The sequence below is a fragment of the Neofelis nebulosa genome, chromosome 14 (assembly GCF_028018385.1).
Source record: "Neofelis nebulosa isolate mNeoNeb1 chromosome 14, mNeoNeb1.pri, whole genome shotgun sequence".
Classification (NCBI taxonomy): domain Eukaryota; kingdom Metazoa; phylum Chordata; class Mammalia; order Carnivora; family Felidae; genus Neofelis; species Neofelis nebulosa.
The window spans coordinates 29,239,238-29,260,701 of record NC_080795.1 but is presented as its reverse complement, the minus strand read 5'-3'; the positions used below and the strand labels follow the sequence as shown (position 1 = coordinate 29,260,701).

The window sequence follows — 21,464 nt, the reverse complement described above, 5'->3', positions numbered from 1 at the left end:
ATTTACTTGCTTAATTCAATTTTATGAAGATGGCCAAATGGACGTGCCCACAAATGAACAAGTAGAAGCTTAAGAGTTAGAGTAGCAAATTGTGGGTGCCTGGGTGGCTCAGTTAAGCGTCTGACTCTTGATTTGAAGTCAGGTCATGATCCCAGGGTCGTGGGATCGAGCCCCAAATTGGGCTCCAAGCTGAGCGTGGAGCCTGCTTGAGATTCATTCTCTCTTTCTCTCTCTCTCCGTCTCTCCCTCCATCCCTCTGCCCCTCTATCCTGCTTGCGCACACTCTCTCACTCTCTAAAATTAAAAAAAAAAAAATTAAAGAGCTGTGGTAGCAAATTGTAATAGCTAAGTGTAGTGGCCGTGAAAACATCCAGCACGTTAAAGTCCAAAGCTGGTAAAAACCCCTACTTTGTTTCTTAACATTGTTTCTTACTCTTTCAAGGGATCTCAAGGCCTCCGTAGAATGAATGCCCATTGAATCAGTCCCACAGAATAAACGTTCGTTGTCTGTCTTACAGAAAGCCCAGGGGAGAAGGCAAGAAGTGCCGGAAGGTTTACGGCATGGAGAACCGAGACATGTGGTGCACAGCCTGCCGCTGGAAGAAAGCCTGCCAGAGGTTCACTGACTGAGGAGAGAGGCTCACCAAGCGGGCGGCCCAGGGCCCTGCTGCCCTCGCCTTCCACTGCGGGTTTGGGAAAGCACTTTTGCTTCTGAACAAAATACACTTGAAGCCCAGGAAAAGCACTTCCAGGAAACTTGGTGGAATTACAGCAAAAAAATAAGGTCACCACCCTCCACTGCTCCTGCTCAGAATACAGCCTGGAGCGGCTGTAACTATTTTTTTTTTCCTTGAAAAGAAAAGTCAGCTTTTTTTTTGCTGTATGCCTAGGTCTGCAAACTGTGGACTTCCGTAGCAATGGAACCAACAAAGCCCCTTTTACCTAGAAAGGAGGCATATTTTGATAAGCTTTCTGAATAATGCCATTTCTGAGATTTTTTGACATAGTAAAAAAAAAAAAAAAGCGACGCATTATTCAGTAGCATTTGTACAGAGAACAACACTTGCTTTCATCGTGAATACTATTTTCCCTGTTTTCCATTTGACTTCCTGGAGCAGTGCACATCATGATGTGTTGCCGGAAAGTGCAGCACTCTGGGTATCTCTTCTATGTCTTGTTTGTTTGTTGTGTTTGGAAGAATGGCCCCAGACCGAACCGTGGCTTGGAGGGTCCCAGATGGCATAAACCCGAAAGGAGATCACCAGCAGACCTCAGACCCTGAAGCTGAGTTCAGGACATCCCGCTGTAACGTTGGGAACATCTAGGAGTCTTCCTCAGATTTCTAAGAAGCCCTTCCTCCGAGAGGTGGCTCGGCTCATTCTCTACCTGTCACAGCTCTATCAACGACTGGCACAGGTAGCCACCTGGGTAAGCCTCAATGCTTCTTTCAGGGATGCAACGCGAGCTGCAGCACAGATCCGTTTGTCACTGCTTGTGTGACAGTGCTGTTACCAGGTTAGTGGGTTGTCGGACCGTCCCTCAAAATCCCACCACTGGCTGGTTTCAGAACAGGCAGAGAATTCCGACTATCCCAGCAGGTTTGCTGTAGACAGCGGAGTACAGCCTAACACATCCCCCTCTGTTCAGAAAGACATGTAAAGTCAGCAAACCGACATCCATTCTGAGTGCACTTTCACAGGTTTTATGCTTTAGCATGTCTGGGAGATGGGTTAATGGACAATACAAACGTGATCTGAGTACATGGAAGGTCCAAAACTTTGTTTTTCGTATTCAAATACCGGCACTGTTCGCTTAGAATTTGCTCAGAGGGGAACGTACAGAACACCAAAAGGAAAATGCATGTGGGTATAGGAATCTCTCAATTTAGTAGGACCAGGGCTTGCACTGTGTTGCATTTAGCAGGTTTCCTAGCCTAGTATGTTTGTTTGTTTTGGTGGTAGTGGTGTGGGGGAGGGAGTAGTTGTCACGTTCTATATGTACGCTCATTGTCTGTCTGTCCTACTCTCGATTGCCCTGCTAAAGAGTTACTTCTCCTATACCTATGCAAAGGATTAAGAGCACCTTACAGGATGCACTGTGTCAGGATGGGGAGCCGACGATCAGCCATAGGAATGTTCAGTGAAATTGCACAGAGGAGAGGTTAATATATGTTTAGAAATTGTACATACACGTTTGTTTTAGAGTTGAAAGAAGTCAGTTAGGAATAGCAGAAATCCTTTTCCTTTTAGAAGCAAGGGAAATAGAAGGAGGTTTCACAGTGTAATAGCCACAACTTATACATTCATAGATTTTGGCAATTTTATTTTGTAAGCTTTCATGTGACTTTTTAAATATTATTCCTCAAAAGAGATCCTGTTTTCCTCCTTCATTTATTTTTCTCTTAAAAACATGTATTTCAAGAGAGCAGGAAAAGAGCTTCCTTTACCTTCATGGGTAATTGAAAATCATGTTTAATTTCATGATTTCCAATCAATAGTAGCCACAGCACCAGCTATAATGTGTGTTTTAGTATTTATGAAGTCAGCCAGGAAAGGGCATATTTTTTTAAGGGCAGAAATGTATTCGTATCCTCAACCCCAGCATGTCTTTTCTCCTCCCTGGAGTCCTCTTGCTTCCCTACAGGCACCCTCTGCTGTGACATGATGCTCCCTCTGGCCTGGTCCGGGAGGCTTGAGCTGTGGGTGGATTGCCCCGTGGCCACAATGAGTCCAGAGCCAGTGAGCCACTCGAGCAGGTTCTCCATGTACTGAAATGATGGCTGGGATGCAATCCTAGAGCAGAGGTTTTTCTCTTCGGCAAATCTCCCTGGCTCTTGATCCTTGGATTAATTAAGTCCCTCATCAAAAACAATTACAGTGATGAGGGGCTAAATCTATCCTCCCCACCTCCCAGAACTTTGGGACACAGGGAAGGAGAGGTCTTTGTCCTGGAGGGAGGTTTTGTGGCTGCGCCCTAGAGATGCAGCACATGATTCGTTCTGAGCTCTGGCCTGGAGGAGCCACGCTCAGTCCTTACCTGGGTTTTTGCCAATGCACAGGTATAAGCAGAAGCGTACAGCTGAATGCATCTTCCCTGGGATTTCTTGTCCTTTCTAAAGGCTTCTCTACACATACTCTTCTGCATCCCCAGTCACGTGGGGACTCCTTTCTGCCTACTGGCCCCGGTCTCTGGGTACTTTTATTCTCTGGCACAGGTGTGCACAGACCGTTGGTCCCTTCCTGCACACACAGACATCCGTTTTTTGTACCAAGGCACGTAATAACTAGAGAACCATCAAAATTACCTGGCTGGCCTTGGGAAAAAAGTGACTAACTTCTTTGCAAGCCACCCAGAAAGCTATGAATTGCAATATACAGCACTGATTGTAAAAGCCAAAATTACAGGAAAAAAAAAGACATACAGCCATTTTGTTATATTTTGGAACTAAATTAAGTGCCAAATTAAGCCCGACATTCGTTTTATGCCATCCCTGTGGTACCACGTTCTTTTATGTCTTCATTTGGCAGGGGGAGGCAGGGGGTGGGTGCAAAGGGCAGTCCCATAGCATGCTGGCTGGTTAACCAGAGCTCCGTCCATCCCACGGATCTCAGAGACTTGTCTGTTCAAAAGGAATGGCCATACTATGGATTCTGGACCCAAAGTATTTCTAAATAAGGCGTGCTCTAGCCTTTTGACCTTTCTCTCCCTTGATACTTCTTCCTTCAGAAAATAGTTCTCATCTCTAAGAAGGCATTTCATAATAACGGACAGGCATTCTTCAGGTAGCTGCAAAGAGAGTTCATCATCCAGCAGTAGTTTTAAGCCTTAGTCCTTCCCAGAGGACGTGCACCCAATTTATGGGCAGCAGTGTGACAAGCTGGAGAAGACACCCAGGTAGCAAGTGAGTGGATTGGAGGCCAGAGAGGAGACACAAGAGGTCCATGGACATCTGGCTCCCACTCACCTTGTTAATGCTGATTGGCCAGTGGTGACTGTCCATGGACACCTCGGAGGGAGCTGTCATGTCGTCCCTCCAGGAGCAACTGCCACTCCCGTGCACATCTCTAGTGGGCACGGACCTCCCTCCACCTTACTTGCCGGAAAGTTTCCTCTCCTGGTTGGTGAAAGCCAGGGTCAGGAAGAAGGCAGTGAGTTTCTGAACGGGTGCGGGCTCCGCGGTGAAGTGCCTGTCAGCAGCTCCGTGCACCGGGGTGCCCTTTATTAGGTGATTCCCTGTCCAGTCACAGCTGTGTTGCAGACGAACACTTTCAGTAGAGAATGATGGGTGTTGCAGTTCCTGGGCTTTCCAAAATCTTCTTAAAGAAATAGTCACACGAATGGTGCAAAAGATTTCTGAGACCGAAATGCCTCGATCCCATTTCAAGATTGTCTGCGTTTAAGTCGGCTGCCTGCGGTGTCACACCAAGCCACGCTTTTGAAAGCTGCCCTGGGTTCCGTAGTAGCCAGCACGGCTGATCTGAGTCCTCCTTCATCCGGCTTCACCGGAAAACAAAAGAGCAGCATTCACTTGCGAATGTTTAGAGGCAGGTGGCAAGAACTGTACATATAGGAGAGGATACCTTGAGAATAGTAGCAAAATACTGTAAATAATATTCATTTCCTCAGGGAAAATTAAAGGGTATGTGAAAGATAGATCTGGAAGATCCTTAGAAAGACTTTTATTATCTCTAGAGTCTTTCCCAGTCAGAACAGTTTGGGTGGTATTTTTGTGTTTAACGAACATGATAATTATTTCAAGACAAATTTACATGAAGTGGACGATGTCAACTTTTTGAGGAGCAGTGCTCTATGGAAACGAGCGGTTTCTTTGTAGCTGACCTGCAGTCTAAGGCTGACATTTGAACCACAGGCACAGTCCCTGGTGGGTATTCACAGACTGGTGTAAGGCTTTTTCTGAATGTAATTGTGAGTCCGAAGCCTCAGTGTTCCTTTTCATAATCACCCGGTTGATGACTGTACACAGAATTCTGTAGGCGAAGGTGTTAAAGACGTGCACTTTGCATTAATAGCATGTTAAGGAGCAAACTTCCATGGACTTTTGCGGACAAGGTGCTGCTTTTTCTCATGACCCTGTAGAATTTCTATTGCCCACATCAACTGTAGCATTGACCTGTATGAAGACAGGGAAGGATTTGTGCATACAAATGAATGGAAACAGAGCCGAATTCATGAATATGGATGAGGCTGTGGATCATTTTGGAGAAGACGCTGGGTACATGGGTCAACTGGAAATTTCATTTCTCTAAGAAAATAACCCTACCAGCGGCACATACGCTCTCCCTGTTCCTCATACCTGTGGGGATTCCTCTCTACTGGAACTGTTCCGTTGTGTCTTTTTGCATTGTAACTTGTCGAAGCAGAAGTTGGTAAATAAAATGAGATTAGCACTTTTAGGTACCAATTGTATCACTATGTAATACACACCAAGAGAGCAAGGAAGTATAAACTGCATTTAAGACCGACCGGTTTGCTTATTGTGAGTGACTCTGAAAAAGCCCATACCCAATGATATACATGCTTTAAAAGGTGTACCTATCGTAGGACCAGAAATCAAAGTGGGAATCTTACTTCTGGTCCTATTTTGTAAATAGTTGCTTTTTTTTTTTTTTTTTTTGAAGACAATCTCATGTTTTATAACTTCTCATGTGGGTCTGAGAATCACAATGGTAATGTGTTATATCAAAATGTAATCTTAAATACAATAGTAATTATAACTTAATTTTCCAAATAAGACAAGAAATATACTGCTTTAGGCTTCTACAATTCGGAGAGACATGACACTTTTATAATAAGCATTGGTACTTCTCAAGTAAACAGAACTGGAAATATTTTACAAGATGCAGTGTTTTGTAATCACAAAGAACATGAACATTTTGTGGGAAATGACCTTGGTTTTATACATTGTAGCTTATTTTTTAAAATACAGTACTTACCAGACAGGAAGTCTTAATATTATAAGCAATTCCTGCTCTCCAAACAAAGGGCTATGCCTCTTTTAAGCAAGTGTTTTTGATGCATATCTTTTCAATTAACCCTCTGCAGCAAGGGTAGAAATACAGATCAGATGGAAAGATTATTACAAGAGAATCAAGATAGCAACAGCTACTCCTTTTATCATTGCCAGTGTGTTTTCAAAGGATTATGGGAAAAGACACTTTAAGAATCAACCATATGTATCTTAAATGGGAAAATATTAATAGATATGCTTGTAAGCAATGGGAGAAACATTCTTTGAATTCTTTAGTGTAAAATGAGATTCTGTCACAAAGACCAGCTTACCACAAACCTGCATTTAACTAGCAACTATCATTTCCTGGTAATTCCTGAAATCATGGTATTGTAAGCCCAAAGATAGAATTTTTAGGTGATCAGTGGTGTTTGAGATAATTTTTTCCTCAGCACTAACTAAATAACTTTAATTTTCTTATCAAAGCAAGTGCTTGATTTTTCACAAGAGGAACAGACATGCCAGGTTGCGATCAGAAAGTCACTGTATTCCCAAGGGAGAGAGCCATGGAGAGTCTATTAACTGCACAAATAGTTTTGAGCTTTGCCAAAACCATTTCATAATGCTGTACAGTTTCTTCTAGCCCACTCACTGTTAAAAAATAAATAAATAAAGCATCTTCTAAGATGTCAGTAACTCAAAAACTAATTAGCAGTATGCAGATAACATCAAAAGACAAGCTGGCATAGAATGACCGTATATCCATTGGGCAACTCCTGTGGAGTGGTCAGAGGGTCACTCAGACCTTGCTTTCAAATAGCTTTTAGAATGTGCACCCATGAGGACTAGAAATGCACGGAGATATGGAAAACCACGCACAGCCTCGGCTCCTGGTCTCTGAGATGAGGCAGTCTGCAAATCTCTATCTTTATAGTCCCTTGAATATCTCCATTGTTAGCATTAAATCCCCAAGAAGTGTTCACTGCTCTATGGTTTTGAAGCAAATGAGTCTTGCTTCATTTTTCAATAGAGGCTTCCTAATGGTTTATAGCAGAAGCCTTAGAAAAGCCAGGCAGTATCTGTAAATGAACGATTCAGATCAGGCAAAACAGGGACACCACAGAATGGTAGAGATCATTGTGAGCCAGACCGCCCATGCACCCACTGCATGGGGCACCCAGCTCCAGACAATCAGAACCATGCAGAAATCAGGCCCAGGGCTGCTAGATCTTCTGACTCGGAAATACGGTGTTACGTGACATTTAAGTGTTGACAGCTAACTCAAATTCTTGGCCAACACTGTACAGACCAAAGAGAACCCACACGGGGCAGACGGCAGCCTTCGGCCACCGGTTTCATCTCGCGTTCCGTGGGAGATGTTGAGGAAGGCACATCTCACATTCCACGGCCATCGGGTCAACTTCCTCCCTCAGCCCCACAAACTCACTTGTGGGCACAATCTGGGCAACTAAAATCAAAGGAATCATTCTCATGGAAGACTTGAATATAAAAATACAGTATCCTTAAACTAGCCTTGCCTCTGATCAAAATACGCTGAAGTACTATCCAGCTCCCCCCCAGGCCAGGCCTCAAAGCATTGATTGAATAACTGTCATCCCAACTTCAGTTTTCACTACCGTGACCACTGTGATGAGGGGCTGGCAAAGAGCAGCCTTATGCCTTCAAGAAGGCAGCCAGGAGCCCCTGCAGCTGAAGACAGCCCACTTTGCCTCCTCGTGCCAAAGCCCTGTGCCAGCCCCTCCACACTCCCTCCCGCTCCATCCTGCCTCGTGAGTCTTCATTCCAGGGTGAAATTTCCATTATTTCATCTCCCATATAGCAACATCCTGGCTTCAGACCTGGTAGGTACTTTAGAATGTCCACTAACCCCAAAGTGGAGTTTTTCCACATAGAGAACCCTAGCATCTTTGTCCGAGGGCAAAGACGAAATGGGAATAAATGTGTCATGGAAAAAATTAGAAGCTGCTGCTTTTGCTTGGGAGGACTAAGTGACTTCCGGCTGTGTCTTACACCAGAGTCCTGATGGTGTTGGCATCGTCGCTAACCCTTTCACACATATAATAAAGTAGGGGTCTTTCAGAGACACTATTTCATTTGACCTTCCTAAGCATCCAGGGCACAACAGGGATACTTAGGATCACCTCCAAGGCCAACCCACAATAGTCTTAAATCTGTGAGTCAGCCTTATCACTGCCCAAAAGGAGGAGGGGAAGCGCTTGGAAAGCACTGGCTCAGACCTTAGTCTTCCAGACACTAACCCTGAAAAGATCCAGGGACCCACCACGTTCCCATCCTTTCAGCCCATCTTTCCGCATGGAAACAAACAGCATACTCATTCACACGGTCACATGCAAACTCAATCCTCCCGACTGTATCCCTTTAGGGTGCTGCTGTGCCCCCACTCCCTAAGTTCCCACCATCTAAGTGGTTAATTACAGGAGTTTCTTAGGTAATGTGATGTTCTGAGTAAACGTTTTGACTCCTTGGGAAAAAAATTATTTTGCTAACATGCAACACTTATTATCCATCTAAAGGCAAATTGATGCCAGAAAATTTTAAAGCAGCTCAAAATTACAACTTTTCATGATCCAATCAACAGGTACTGTCAACTCAAAGTTGGAAATACCTGGTAATATGGTTAAGTCACGTTAAAATACGAATGCAATTTAAACAACACCGTCAACGCCTGAGATTTCTGTCACCATGAGGGACTAAAATGCTGTACAGCGATGAACAGGCTGCTTCAGGCCTTCGCCCTGTCGTTGGCCAGGCTTCACATCATGAGGTTAGGGTACTCACGGGAAGTTTAGTCATGGAGCTAGAAGGGGCCTAAACCATTATGGCCTGCCACCTACTTCAGTAACAGGCTTTTTGATAAATGAGACTTGTATTATTTGTCTGGAAATACAGTGCTGGGGGAGGACTCTCCTCCTCTGCAGGAAAAGAAGTCCGTTTTGCAATGGTTAGCACCAATGCCAGGTCAGTGGCGGGGCTGAGTGAACAAGAAGAAAGCTGAGGCTCCCAAAGAAAATAACTACAGATTTTGAAAGAAGGTAGAGACTGTGAATTCGATGCTCAAATTAAGGTCCTCGTTTAAAAAAAAAAAAAAAAGTTATTTCATAGTGGGCGCCATTCACATAATTTTTAACTGCCAGCTTCCAAAGAAAGAATCCCCTTTATTTATGTTATGAAAATGTTAAGAATTCAATGCTTGAGTCCGATTAACTATTACATTTACTTACTAGGGGCGGTTCCCTAAATTTTTAATTCAGAAGATTCACCACAGTAGAAAGTAGCAACTCCTGAAAAAGGCAAGAGAGCAGTCATTAAAGAACAAAATTTTCTTTAAAAAAATACATATATAATAATAATAATAAAAGTTGCTCATCTATTTTCTTCTGAATTCTCTCTACATCTCTGACTAAAGAGGAAAACCAGGACTCTCGAGAAGAAATTGAACTTAAAGAGAACAGTTCCTGTTCTGGTGATTAGTTTTGTTTCCCCATTCTTGGCAACCTCCTTGTGTCCACTGGTGTGACCTTACTGAGGCCACGCTGTTATTATGTATGTTCGCCTCCAGAAGTTCCAGATTAAGCACCTTTGCTTCTGTGCTGATTTCTCACTCTTCAGTTAAGGTCCAGGGGGATAAACATCACTACGACTCATATGGGAGGCTCCGTGAGGCGACCCTCTTCTTTTGGAGAAAAATTTCCATCTGTCTGAACAGTCTTGGGTGATCATTCAGACAGCAGGTCAGTCAGCACCCAACCGGCAACGCTCATCACAAAAGACTCGAACAGACTCGCCAAGAAAGAATGACAAGGCAGATACCTAATCATTTCACCTGGACTCAAAGCCTCCACGCAAGTCACCTGCCCACTGGGCCCGTCCACGGGGTGTGCCAGCTGCATGATCAGAACCAACATGGAAGGACAGAGGAAGAGAGCTTCACATTTAGTTTTTCTGGGCCCTGGCCTCCGCCCACAATTATACAGCATGAGAATGGACTTGTCCTCTGTTATGTGAAAGTGGCCCCTTCAAGGTATAATTGTTTTAACTTGGTGTTTACACAAGGAGAAAACTACTCCAGTTCTCATTGTTAAGCACTTGCCCCTCACCCTGGCGGAGCCCTCTTCCCATGCTTTGGGCACATGTGGCCAAGACAAAGGGGGAAATGGTAGAGCTTTTGGGGCCAGCAGTGCCAGAGCTGGGATTACCCCTCAGGGATCTACAAGTGTAGTGGAATTATAAACTGCCCCCCTCCAAAAACAGCATGCATCTCTTTGCAGATTACAAACCCTTGCTTTGCTTTTTTCGCCTTTTTATCCTATACTCTGCTAATTGGAAATCAATGACTGTGACTTGACCAAGCCCTGTGATGATAGCAAAGCCCCTTCTTCCAAAGTATCCCGACTGTTTGGGGAACCTCTGTGATCACTGGTAGAAAGCTTTAGAATAGATTTAGATTTTTAGGAAAGAGCTCAATACCCCCAAATGTTCCACGACTTCAATAACTGAAAATGCTCTGGGTGTAAAATAACCCAGGAATGTGGATTATTTATGTTTTAAAAAAATGTCATTAATCAATATTTTCCTACAACGCGACCTAGAATTCCTATTTTTGTAATTAACGGTTGGACGATGGTCAACCATTTAAGCATATGCTCTCTGGAATAACCAGATACTAGTGTAGTTTCCAAAGTGTTTCGTGTCTCAAAATCTATATACTTAGAGGAAGAACTCAGGATAAGAAAAAAATCGCTAGGTCCCAAAGGGTTCATGACTATCATCAAATGCAACTGCCAAGTGGCCTGCGGTCATCTTTTTCAAATGAGGGGCCTGGGGAGTAAGAGAACAACAGTTATCACAAACCCTCCGTTGCCCTTAGTCCACGATAAGGTTTTTAAAAAACTCTGCTTTTAAAAATTAAGCCATCTTTCAAATTGTTTTCTATACCAAATCTAAAATATTAAAATGAAATTATAAAATATTTCAAATGGGGTATTTACTGGAAATGCTGTCAGTAGAAAGCATTGCTTTTTAGTGCCTGCTAAACAGGTAAAGATGGACAAAAGAGAAAGAAGGAGTCCCTTCTGTGTGATGCCAGGGGTAAAATGACAGGCGTTAACTAGTAACTGGGCACTAATTCAAAGCAATGTGGCGATGCTATCCAATTTTTACAGATCTTTTGAAATACAATCTTACCACCATTTGGGGGTAAGTACTTGCTTACAAAAATCTTTAATATTAGTGAATGAATGTATGAAGCTACAAACTATGCATTTTCCAAGAGTAACGTGTATTTTATATCAAATCCAAGTAAATTTTTTTCATAGACTTATCACAACCACAAATTATGAAAATAAACTTGAATGCATAACATTGTGGGAATGTGGGACTCCCATCTATATTCTTCCAGCTGATATTTTTAAAGACAGTGCATTGAAACTTCAGGCTCTAAACAAATACAGCCATTAAGGTAAATAAATGGGAAATGGTTTATATGTTACTCCGTAAGCAGAAATGAGAAATGCTGGCTGTTACAAATGTGCCCAGTTTTTTAAAGGTGGATATTCTAGTAACACTGGATTAGCAGGCAAACAAAACTGCATAAGGTTAATGAGCATCGCATTGGATAAACATAGCATAGGTTGTGTCCGTTGTGTTTACTTCTCAATCTAATAACAAAAACTATTCTCCAAAGGGTTTGGGTTATACAGTTTCAAAGAACAAAATATAAAAATGCTGTCCAGCAAAGCAAATCATTGAGCTTTTTTCAAAATCACATGGAGATAATTACTTTACATGTCTGGAACGTCCATATAGAATATGCACACGTTTCTTCAGCACTCTTGTTGATTTTGTATTTCTGTGAAACCTTTTCCAATAATTTATCCTTGCTCCTCAATCAGTAACTTCCTATGTTACTCAGCATGAAAACATATTCTTTCCTTCTTCTGACAAGGTTGAAATAAAGAACTCCAGTTCTCTTGCCGTTCTGGCTCTCTTCTACGTCCGTTGAGAAAGTTTCTCAACTGTTCGTAGAAATACGGAAAATATGGAAAAACGCACTTCTAAGCCTGGCACTTATGGTTATACTGGATATGTTTGCTACCTATTTAGAAGTTATTGGGGATGGGGACGTGTCTTTTTATATGATTTTTAGCCAAATTCAGATGTTCTGATACTCCACTTCTGAATACCTATCCGACTGTAAATACAGCCTGTGGAGGTTCAGGTTAATAAACCTTTCATGTGACTGTTCCTCAGCCATGCTCCTTGCCAGCTGTTGGCACACTGTACATAGATTTGTTGAATGTTTCAATGATGTTGTTTTTCTAAATGCTGTTCTCTAAAACAACTTTTTGAATGTTTTTTGCTTTCCATTGTTCGGGACTTTGTGTGTTGATTTAAAAAAAAAAAAAGTTTCCTAAATATTTAACACCAGGAAAAAGATTTAAAATAAACTGGTGCTAATTGAAATAGAAGAAACATTTCAGATTTGAAGACTTACAATATAAGATGTTCACACCAGTTAAACTATCTAAACTGCACTTTCCCGCGGGGACAGCTGTCATCTACCTGCAATGGGCATCAGGAGGACCACTGAATGTTTACAGTCTCTGTGGCCCATTTAAGTGTAAAATACAAAAATGGCACTGTCCCCCCAGAGTTGAGGATTTGCCGCATTGGTCCTATGGAAGCATTGAAGTAGAAGTAAAGGCTTATAGTAAGAATCAATTTAGTAATAGTCTTCTGGTCTTTGGACTTTCATGTTCTGTGATGCTTAGCTGTAACAATGAATATGGTGTTGCCAATGTAGTCTGACATCATCGTTGACCTGTACTTACTGCGTGTATGGTTCTACCTTGGGTTGCACTGGCACATGCCACGCCAGAACACTGGACTTTCAGTAAGACCATTCTGACTTCTACAATGTCCACACACATGAATTTAAATGCACTTGTAACTGGTTAATTACCATGGAGTCTAACTTCCACTTAATAAAAGTTTTTGTGTACCTGCTTCTATTTGGGGGCTATTTATTTAAGCAAAAAATAACTAACTAAATACCCAAGAAAGGCTCACCGAGGGTTTGAGGTTTTACCACAGTTGTAAAACTAATTTAAAACCAAAGGGATGTCTTCCCCGTATCAACGTTCACCATCAAGGCTATCTTTAGGAACGTGGAAGGCACACCTTCCTTCTACAGTTCATCCCCTGTAACTACAATTCAAACCCATCCCCTTGGCCGTGACTGCCCAGATAAGTTAGCTGCTCACCCTGTGTTGCTAGTCGAAAGGTGATGTCTCTTCTAGCCCAAGCCAACCTACCCCTACCCCAGAACAACGCTGGGTCCACTAAAACCTGATATATTCACCTACAAGAGCCAAGCATATATATGTGCGCAGCAAGTAGGAGGCTTTGGAGTTCAACAGACTTGAGCACAAATCCAAGTTTGGCCTCTTGCAAGGTAAATGACTGGACAAGTGATTTAACCCTTCTAAGTGGCATCCTTACCATGGGACACAATAATGAAAAAGAGGAGAACTAATTAGCCTGGCTTGGACAGTATCTTTATCTACTCCTAGTCCACTCATCCCTAGCTGGGGTGGGCAGGATTATGACCCCTGTCCTACCACCTGGCCCAGAGAATTTTCCACAAATGGGGCTATTGTGAGAATGACCTAAAGTAACACGTCACAACGCATAGAGAAGTAGTCCACAAAAGGAAGCCAAAATACTCAAACACTGGAACCCTCAGAGATCCAGAATGAGTGCTTCCAAACACCAGAATTTTCAGCTTCTTAAAAACATTATTTCTGAAATAAGAATGTCCTGCCTTATTAAATGCTTACACAGCACATCTAAATGTGTTCTTGGTTACTCCTGATCACCATTATTTCATCAATAGAATGTGCAGTGGAGACAGTTTTATAGTTCGGCCTATTCCAGAACTGAAGGGCTGTGCTGTTGGACACCCACTGCTTTCTTTCATGCCGCCCCCAGCCCCAGCTCAGTTCCCGGCCAGTGAACCTCTGTGATTTCCTTGTATTTGGCACAGGGGACACTGAGCCCCTCGCCTTTCCTGAGATGCGGTAGAACAGCAAGTAAGACTAGCCTTCCCGAATTCCTACTGTGTGCTGGGCAATGTGCTAGATGCTTTCACGTGGTCATCTCACTGAGTTCCCACAACAGCTCTACGTGTGGGAACTGTCACCCTCATTTTCTCCAAAAGGAAGTATCTTCCAAAAAAGTTAAGCAACTGGCCCAAGACTACTCAGCCCAGATGGACACTGGCATCCCCTACCTCTGACCCTGCCCACTGGATGTTCTGTGTTTTAGGGGCTACTAGCATATGAGTGTATTGTGACTTATCCAAAGCAGGTAAGTCCTAAGTTCCCTGTTGCCTTTCCTCTGCTCTTGAACCAGGTGTGGGCTGCTCTTCACCTCATTACTGCCTCCCATCTCCTCCCTGTTGTCCACGTGTTTGCTGCTGTTCATTCTCATCTCTTCTGGCTCCAGTTCCTCCCCAGAATCCAAAGCCACTGCAGAACAGCTGGGCCCTGTATTCACATCCAACAGTCAGAGTTCTCCCATGCTTCCCCGCAACACGTTGGCCAGGTGCACGTCCACATGGACGCCAGCCCTCCTTCCACAGCCTTAGCATCCTCAGGCCTCCCGAAGATGGCTTCCACACAGTTAACCTTCAGTGCCTACGTTTATGCGATGAAAGAGGATGGACATAGCAACCTCTGTGAGTGGTGCTCAAACCATACATTGTTTTTTTTTTAATTTTTTTTAATGTTTATTTATTCTTGAGAGAGAGAGCGTGAGCAGGGGAGGGGCAGAGTGAGAGGGAGACACAGAATCCGAAGCAGGCTCCAGGCTCCGAGCTGTCAGCACAGAGTCCGACGTGGGGCTCGAACGAACTCACCAACCATGAGATCATGACATGAGCTGAAGTCGGACGCTTAACCGACTGAGCCACCCAGGCATTCTTGATTCTCTCAGGCTCTCCCTCCAAGGTTCCAGGAAGCTCTCCTCTGAGAGCCACTTGCAGAGGCTGTAGCCTCAGGGGCAGGAAGCAGGAGAAAATACTGAGAATCTGGACTATAGGTTTGTCTTGCAAGGTTATATGTAGATCCTCTATTTGCAAACAAGTTTTTACCAAGCGCTTCTTATCTAAAGGGATGCAGCAAAAGCTTATGAAGTAATGAATTATCTTAATGAAAAAATGAAAGCTACCTTTCCCTCAAAAAATATCCTCCACGACCTTCCATTTCTTGAGCTTGCAGACTATGTCCTACTTGTGTACAATACGCTACCAGGCATATACTACGTGAGCAATAAATTTGTTAACGAATGAATGAACAAACTGATCAGAGCATTTCTTCAGGCTTTGGATATGCTCTCTGCTTTCAATCTACCGTTGTCCAAACAAAGCAAAGGAGGACGAAGTAAGTGAACATTTTGAAGACTGCCATAAACATTTATTTGGCCTAAGCAGCATTTTTTTTTTAAGTTTCTTTAGAATATGTACATTCTCAGGGTGCCTGGTGGTTCAGTCAGTTAAGCGTCTGACTTCGGCTCAAGTCAGGATCTCACCGTTCATGGGTTCAAGCCCCGCATCGGGCTCTGTGCTGACAGCTCAGAGCCTGGAGCCTGCTTCAGATTCTGCATCTCCCTCTCTCTCTGCCCCTCGCCCACTCATGCTCTGTCTCTCTCTCTCAAAAATAAACATTTAAAAAAACTTATAGAATATGTACATTCTCAAAATTGCCAACGCCTAATGACTATACTGATTACCTAATAATTACCCAATACAAGACAAAGTGGATACTAACATCCACCGTTTTTATTGTACAAATTCCTTGCACACAGCCAAGAATCCAATAAGCATCTAAATAAAAACAAAACCAAAAGAATGCCTCTAAATGAAATAAATTGCAAAACAGGTCTGTGCTATTAAAAGCATGCAGAGTAAATGGAATGAGACCACTAGGATTTGAGTCAGTAACAGGAGAGAGGATGTAGACTGGCACCAAGACATAACAGACACTATTTTATGATGGGGAGCTGGGTATTATAGTGACTGTTTATTTGTTTGTATCTAAGCAATATATGTACATAGTAAAAAAAAATTATGGCAATAAAAAGTTTACATGGAAAGCAGACCCCTGTTGCTCTGCCCCTTTCTACCCCTTCGGCATATACCAAGAAGTCGCTATTTCTAACTCACTTTATTGTTTCTTCTGATAATATTCGACTCCATTTTTTCTAAATGATATGCAAGTATTGCCTGACAAACAGGAAGACAAGCACAGGCAGAGGTGTCCACTGTATCAAGACCAAGAGGACATTCCCAGCACGAGACTGCAGACAGATGCACAGGGGTGGACAAAGTGCCCAGCACAGGCAAGTCTCTCAATTCCAAGGGGGCCCTTGCACACAGTCTAGATCTAACGATCTGAGCAAGACATGCATGTGGCTGGCCCCCCAGCGCCTGCATGGCTCAGTAGGTTTAGTGTCTGACTTCGGCTCAGGTCATGATCTCGCACTTTGTGGGTTCAAGCCCCGCGTCGGGCTCTGTGCCAGCAGCTCAGAGCCTGGAGCCTGCCTCGGATTCTGTGTCTCCCTCTCTCTCTGCCCCTCCCCCCCCTCAAAAATAAATACCCATTAAAAAAAATTGTTTTTAAGCACTGGTGCACCAGCTGCTCCAGGAGTCTCCCATGAGTTGGCTACCAGTTTCCCCCCAAAGCATGGTAAGCCCTGGGCAACCTGAAAACAGTCAAGCATCCTCTCCTCTAAGTTAAATCTATAAACTAGCCTCCACTCCAGACCAGACCCTTCAGCTGGCTAGTGGGTCTTCCACCATCTCTTTTAATAGTATTTTCCCCAGCATGCCTGGTTTTCGGTACAACCCTTGTTTAGCTGACTTCATCATAGTAGTGCCTGAGTCATCGCAGGAAAACATCTCAAGTCAGATTTTGAAAAATGCCTCAATGCAAAAGTTCCTCCTTACTCACCTTGAGGCTACACCACACAGGCTGGGAACCAGTACAAGGTTGGTAGCAAGTAATAACCCCACTCAAACTAGATTAAGCAAACACAAGTGGGGAATTTATAGAAAGGACACAGGGTGTCTTGTAGGATCTAAGGATAATGGGCAAGGTCTTGTGGAGGCCTAAAAGCAAGGGTGAGAAAGCCACTGGGAAACACAAAAACCATACTTCCTTTCCAGTCCCATCCCCTCACTGCAGTGGTGAACAATCCAGAGGCTTACACTGAACTCATGGTACACGTGGTCAAGAGTGGTCTAGAATCCTGGAGCACCAATTCCAAACTCAGAAATCACTGGCCCAGCTTGGTTGAGATATTTTCCCCTGTTCCGATCAACAGGGCATGGAGGGAAGGGTGGGCTTAGGGATCAATGTCAGAGGCTCCCAATAAAAAGGTGTGTAGTTGGGAAGGAAATGATGGGTGCAGGAAATAAGTAGCATTCCTACTACAGTATACAAAAGCCAGTTTTTCTAGCTATTAAATACAATTGTAGAATTCACAGCCAAGGGAGCATTAAAGATCATCCTACTTAACTCTTGTACTTCATAGATGAGATTCATGACCCAAGAATGTCATTTTGCATTTATTATTGTTGTTTGATGCTAGTTTGTTTTCATAAGATTTTCTTGTTTGCTTGTCTTCTGAAAAACAAAATTGTCTTTTCTCTTAAACATAACCATGCAGCACATACAGGGTAGGGCCACTGGAGCATTCATATTCTAGCTGAATTCAAATCCTAGCTCCATCATATACTGGCTATGTGACCTTGGGGAGGTTAATTAACCTCTCTGTGCCCCAATTTCCTGCTTCATAAAATGTGAATAATAATGTGACCTACCTCCTGTGAGTACTGTGCATTCTAACTGAGTTAATATGTGTAAAGTGTGCAGTACGGTGCCTGACACATACTGAGAGCCATAAAAGTATTACGTGAGTCATCATGTAAATACTTGTATCATGTGAATACATGTAAATAGCTTGAGACAAATGCATTAGCCAACAAAATCATATCAAACCATCAGAGTAGGAGCCATTAAGTTGCAAGAAAGCTAAAAGTAGGTATTTATTTCTAACAAAAACTATTTTCTAATTTTTCCAACTTAGAACTCTTCTGCACTATAGAAGAAAAAAAGTAAAAAGAAAATAAGATAACTGATAATTACAACACTCAAAAAAAAAAAAAAGGCATGGGTAGATTGATGCATTTTTTCAAACTATTTCCGTGCATATTTATGTGCATAGTTGTGATCACACTGTATATATAATTCAGCATGTTGCTTTTAGCCACTTCACATTATAACATATGCATTTTTCCTATATCATTAAATATTTTCAAATGCCTCCACTTTAATGGCTCTGTAATAGTACAACATGTAGATATACACTGATTTCCTGAAATATTCCCCTACTTGGAAAACACAGGTTGTTTCCAATGTTTTTTTAAGATTTATTTTTAAGTAGGGGCACCTGGGTGGCTCAGTCGGTTAAGCAGCTGACTTCAGCTCAGGTCATGATCTCACACACAGTCTGTGGGTTCAAGCCCCGCATCAGACTCTGTGCTGATAGCTCAGAGCCTGGAGCCTGCTTCGGATTCTGTGTCTCCCCCTCTCTCTGCCCCTCCCCTGCTCATGCTCTTTCTCTCTCTCTCTCTCAAAAATAAACATTAAAAAAATTTTTTTAAAGATTTATTTTTAAGTTATCTCTACATCCAACATGGGGCTCGAATTCACAATTCCAAGATCAAGAGTTACATGCTCTACCAACTGAGCCAGCCAGGTGCCTCTTGTTGCTTCCAATTTTAAACTCTCATACTTTTTATACAGATTACCAAATTACTATCTTAATTATTTGCTTCAATTTAGTCTCCCAACAGCAAAATGAATGAGTGTATTCCTGCATACTTACCTGAAATGAGTATTATCATTTTTTAAATCTTTCCTAAATGGGTAGGTACTAAAAGACATGTCATTCTTGTTTTAACGTGTATTTTTTCCGTACTAGCTAATGATATTAAATATTTTTCCATGTCAGCCATTTAAAATTCCTATTCACAATATGCCAATTCATGTCCTTTGCCTATTTATATCTGTTGAGATCTTAACCTTTCCATACATATTAGTAGGACTTCTTTATATTGTTAGGATGTAAACTTCTGTTTTGTTATAATAGTTTTCCCAATTTATGTGCATTTTCAATTCAGTCAGACATTTTTGCAGACAAATTTTTAAATCATTATATCATGAAATCTGTCGATGTTTTTCCTTAAAATTTCACATCTTTCTTGTAGCTTAGATAGGTCCCTTTATTCAGCTATTAGAAAATCCTCTTTTACATTTTTTTCCTTTTATTTTAATACTATTGTAGGGAAGAGGGTGGGTTTTTTTTCTATCTAAAATATTTTGTGGGACACCTGGGTGGCTCAGTCAGTTAAGCATCCAAATCTTGATTTCAGCTCAGGTCATGATCTCACAGTTCATGAGTTGGAGCCCCACGTCGGGCTCTGCACTGGCAGTGTGGAGCCTGCTTGGGATTCTCTCTCCCGTCTCTCTCTCTGCCCCCATCCCACTTGCTCTGTCTTTCAAAATAAATAAATAAACTTAACATTTTTTTAATAAAAACAATATTCTGTTATAGGTAAAGATCAAAATGTATTTTTTTCTTTCCCAACAGCTGACCAATTGTCCCAGTCTCATTTACGATTAACCCAGCCATTCTCCAGATTTGTATTACCATTAGTTACTGAATTGTTATATTAGGATCTGCTAAGGCTCTTTTGTTCCTGATTAAACTCAGTCAACCCAAGTTATCTCCTGCCTCCTTTTGCTTTGAGCATTTGCACAAGATCAGGCATGGACGTAGTGAGGCAGACAGAATATGGTCCAGGGAAGTCATCCGGTGTCGACTGCTGAGAACTTCATTCCATCTGGTTGTTGAACTTCTGTCTCTACCATCCCATCATTCACCCTTGATGTCCATGATCCCGCGTGGCCTCTAGCTGGTATAGACCATCCACATCTACCGATAATGCCCCATGTTACTCCCTCCAGGACCCTTCCAGGCTCCTGGCCTTGTCTCAACACTTCTGCCTCTCTTCTGGGATCCTGGGAGACTTGAAAGTCTGTCTCAAGTCATCCCAGACCTTGACATGCCACCTTACCTCCCTTATGTGGCCTCTCTAGTGCCACGATGGCCTCTCACTACAGTAAGCTCTGGAAAGCAGGGCACAGACCCACTCGACTTTGAAGTCTCCCTAAATGTATTTGGCATTGCTCACACCTGCCACTCCCACAGTAACTTTGGGGAGACTACACCAGAGGTTTGCCCTGTGGCTCTCCTTTCTGCCTCTCCAAACTCTTCTTCCTCCTCCCCTCCACCAGTTAGTCTCTACCTTACAGTATCCTGTGCCCCTCCCAGCCCAATGTCATCTTTGACCCTACCTTCTCTTTCACTCCTTGTGACAAGTCCATTACCAAGCCTATTGGATTTCACCTACTAAACATCTCATAAATATACTCAGTTCTGTGTTTCCCCTCCCACCCAGGTGGAAGAACCCATCTTTCACTGCCTGTACTTCTTCGATGGCACCTAGCAGGTCTCCCTCAGGAACTTTTGCATGCTTTCAATGCATTTTCCTCACAGAAGCCACTGAGCTCTTTAAAACGCAAATCTGATCACACAACTCTTACTTTGTACACTTTGGCAAGGCCATCAAATGTGAGTCCCTGCCCATGTTGGCCATGTCCAATGGAAACTTCTCTCTACCTGCTAGCCTCAGTCCTTACAGACTCATCCTCCCCCCATTCCAGCGCCTTCACCCATGTTCCTTCCTCTGCCTGGGAAGCTCCCCTGAAGTTTTACTGTCTTTTTCCCTGCCCTCACCTCCACCCCCACCCTTCATCTGGCTTACTCATCACATCCTTGGAGAGGAAGTCTTCCTCCTCATCAGAGCTTAAGTCTCTCACAGTCACTGCCCAAGAGCTCTGTGAAGACAGGGACTATACTGATCTTACTTGCTACTTCTCTGTTATGTAGTATACAATGGGGAATTAATGGATGAAGAAATGAATGAATGAATGAATGAATGAATATAAAGCAAGGATGCAGAAGATCCAAATAGAAACATTTGTCTCTGTTTTTTTAATTTAAAAAAAATTTTTTTAATGTTTATTTATTTTTGAGAGAGAGAGAGAGAGAGGGAGAGACAGAGTGTGAGTAGGGAAGGGGCAGAGAGAGGGAGACACAGAATCCGAAGCAGGCTCCAGGCTCTGAGCTGTCAGCACAGAGTCCGACACGGGGCTTGAAGTCACAAACTGCAACATTATGACCTGAGCCAAAGTCAGATGCTTAACAGACTGAGCCACCCAGCCGCCCCTCTATTTTTTTTAATGTCTATTTATTTATTTTCAGAGCA

General features: G+C 42.8%; 1 protein-coding gene across 1 annotated transcript in view; it reads left to right on the top strand.

Moving 5' to 3' along the window:
* ZNF704 (zinc finger protein 704) overlaps nucleotides 1-13,020 on the top strand; it is a 239,134-nt gene extending 226,114 nt beyond the window's left edge. Inside the window, exon 9 of the mRNA XM_058699929.1 lies at nucleotides 519-13,020. Within this exon, the coding sequence (XP_058555912.1) occupies nucleotides 519-630 (112 nt within the window). The 3' untranslated portion in view covers nucleotides 631-13,020. The remainder of the gene's footprint in view (nucleotides 1-518) is intronic.
* The last annotated feature ends 8,444 nt before the right edge of the window (nucleotides 13,021-21,464 follow it).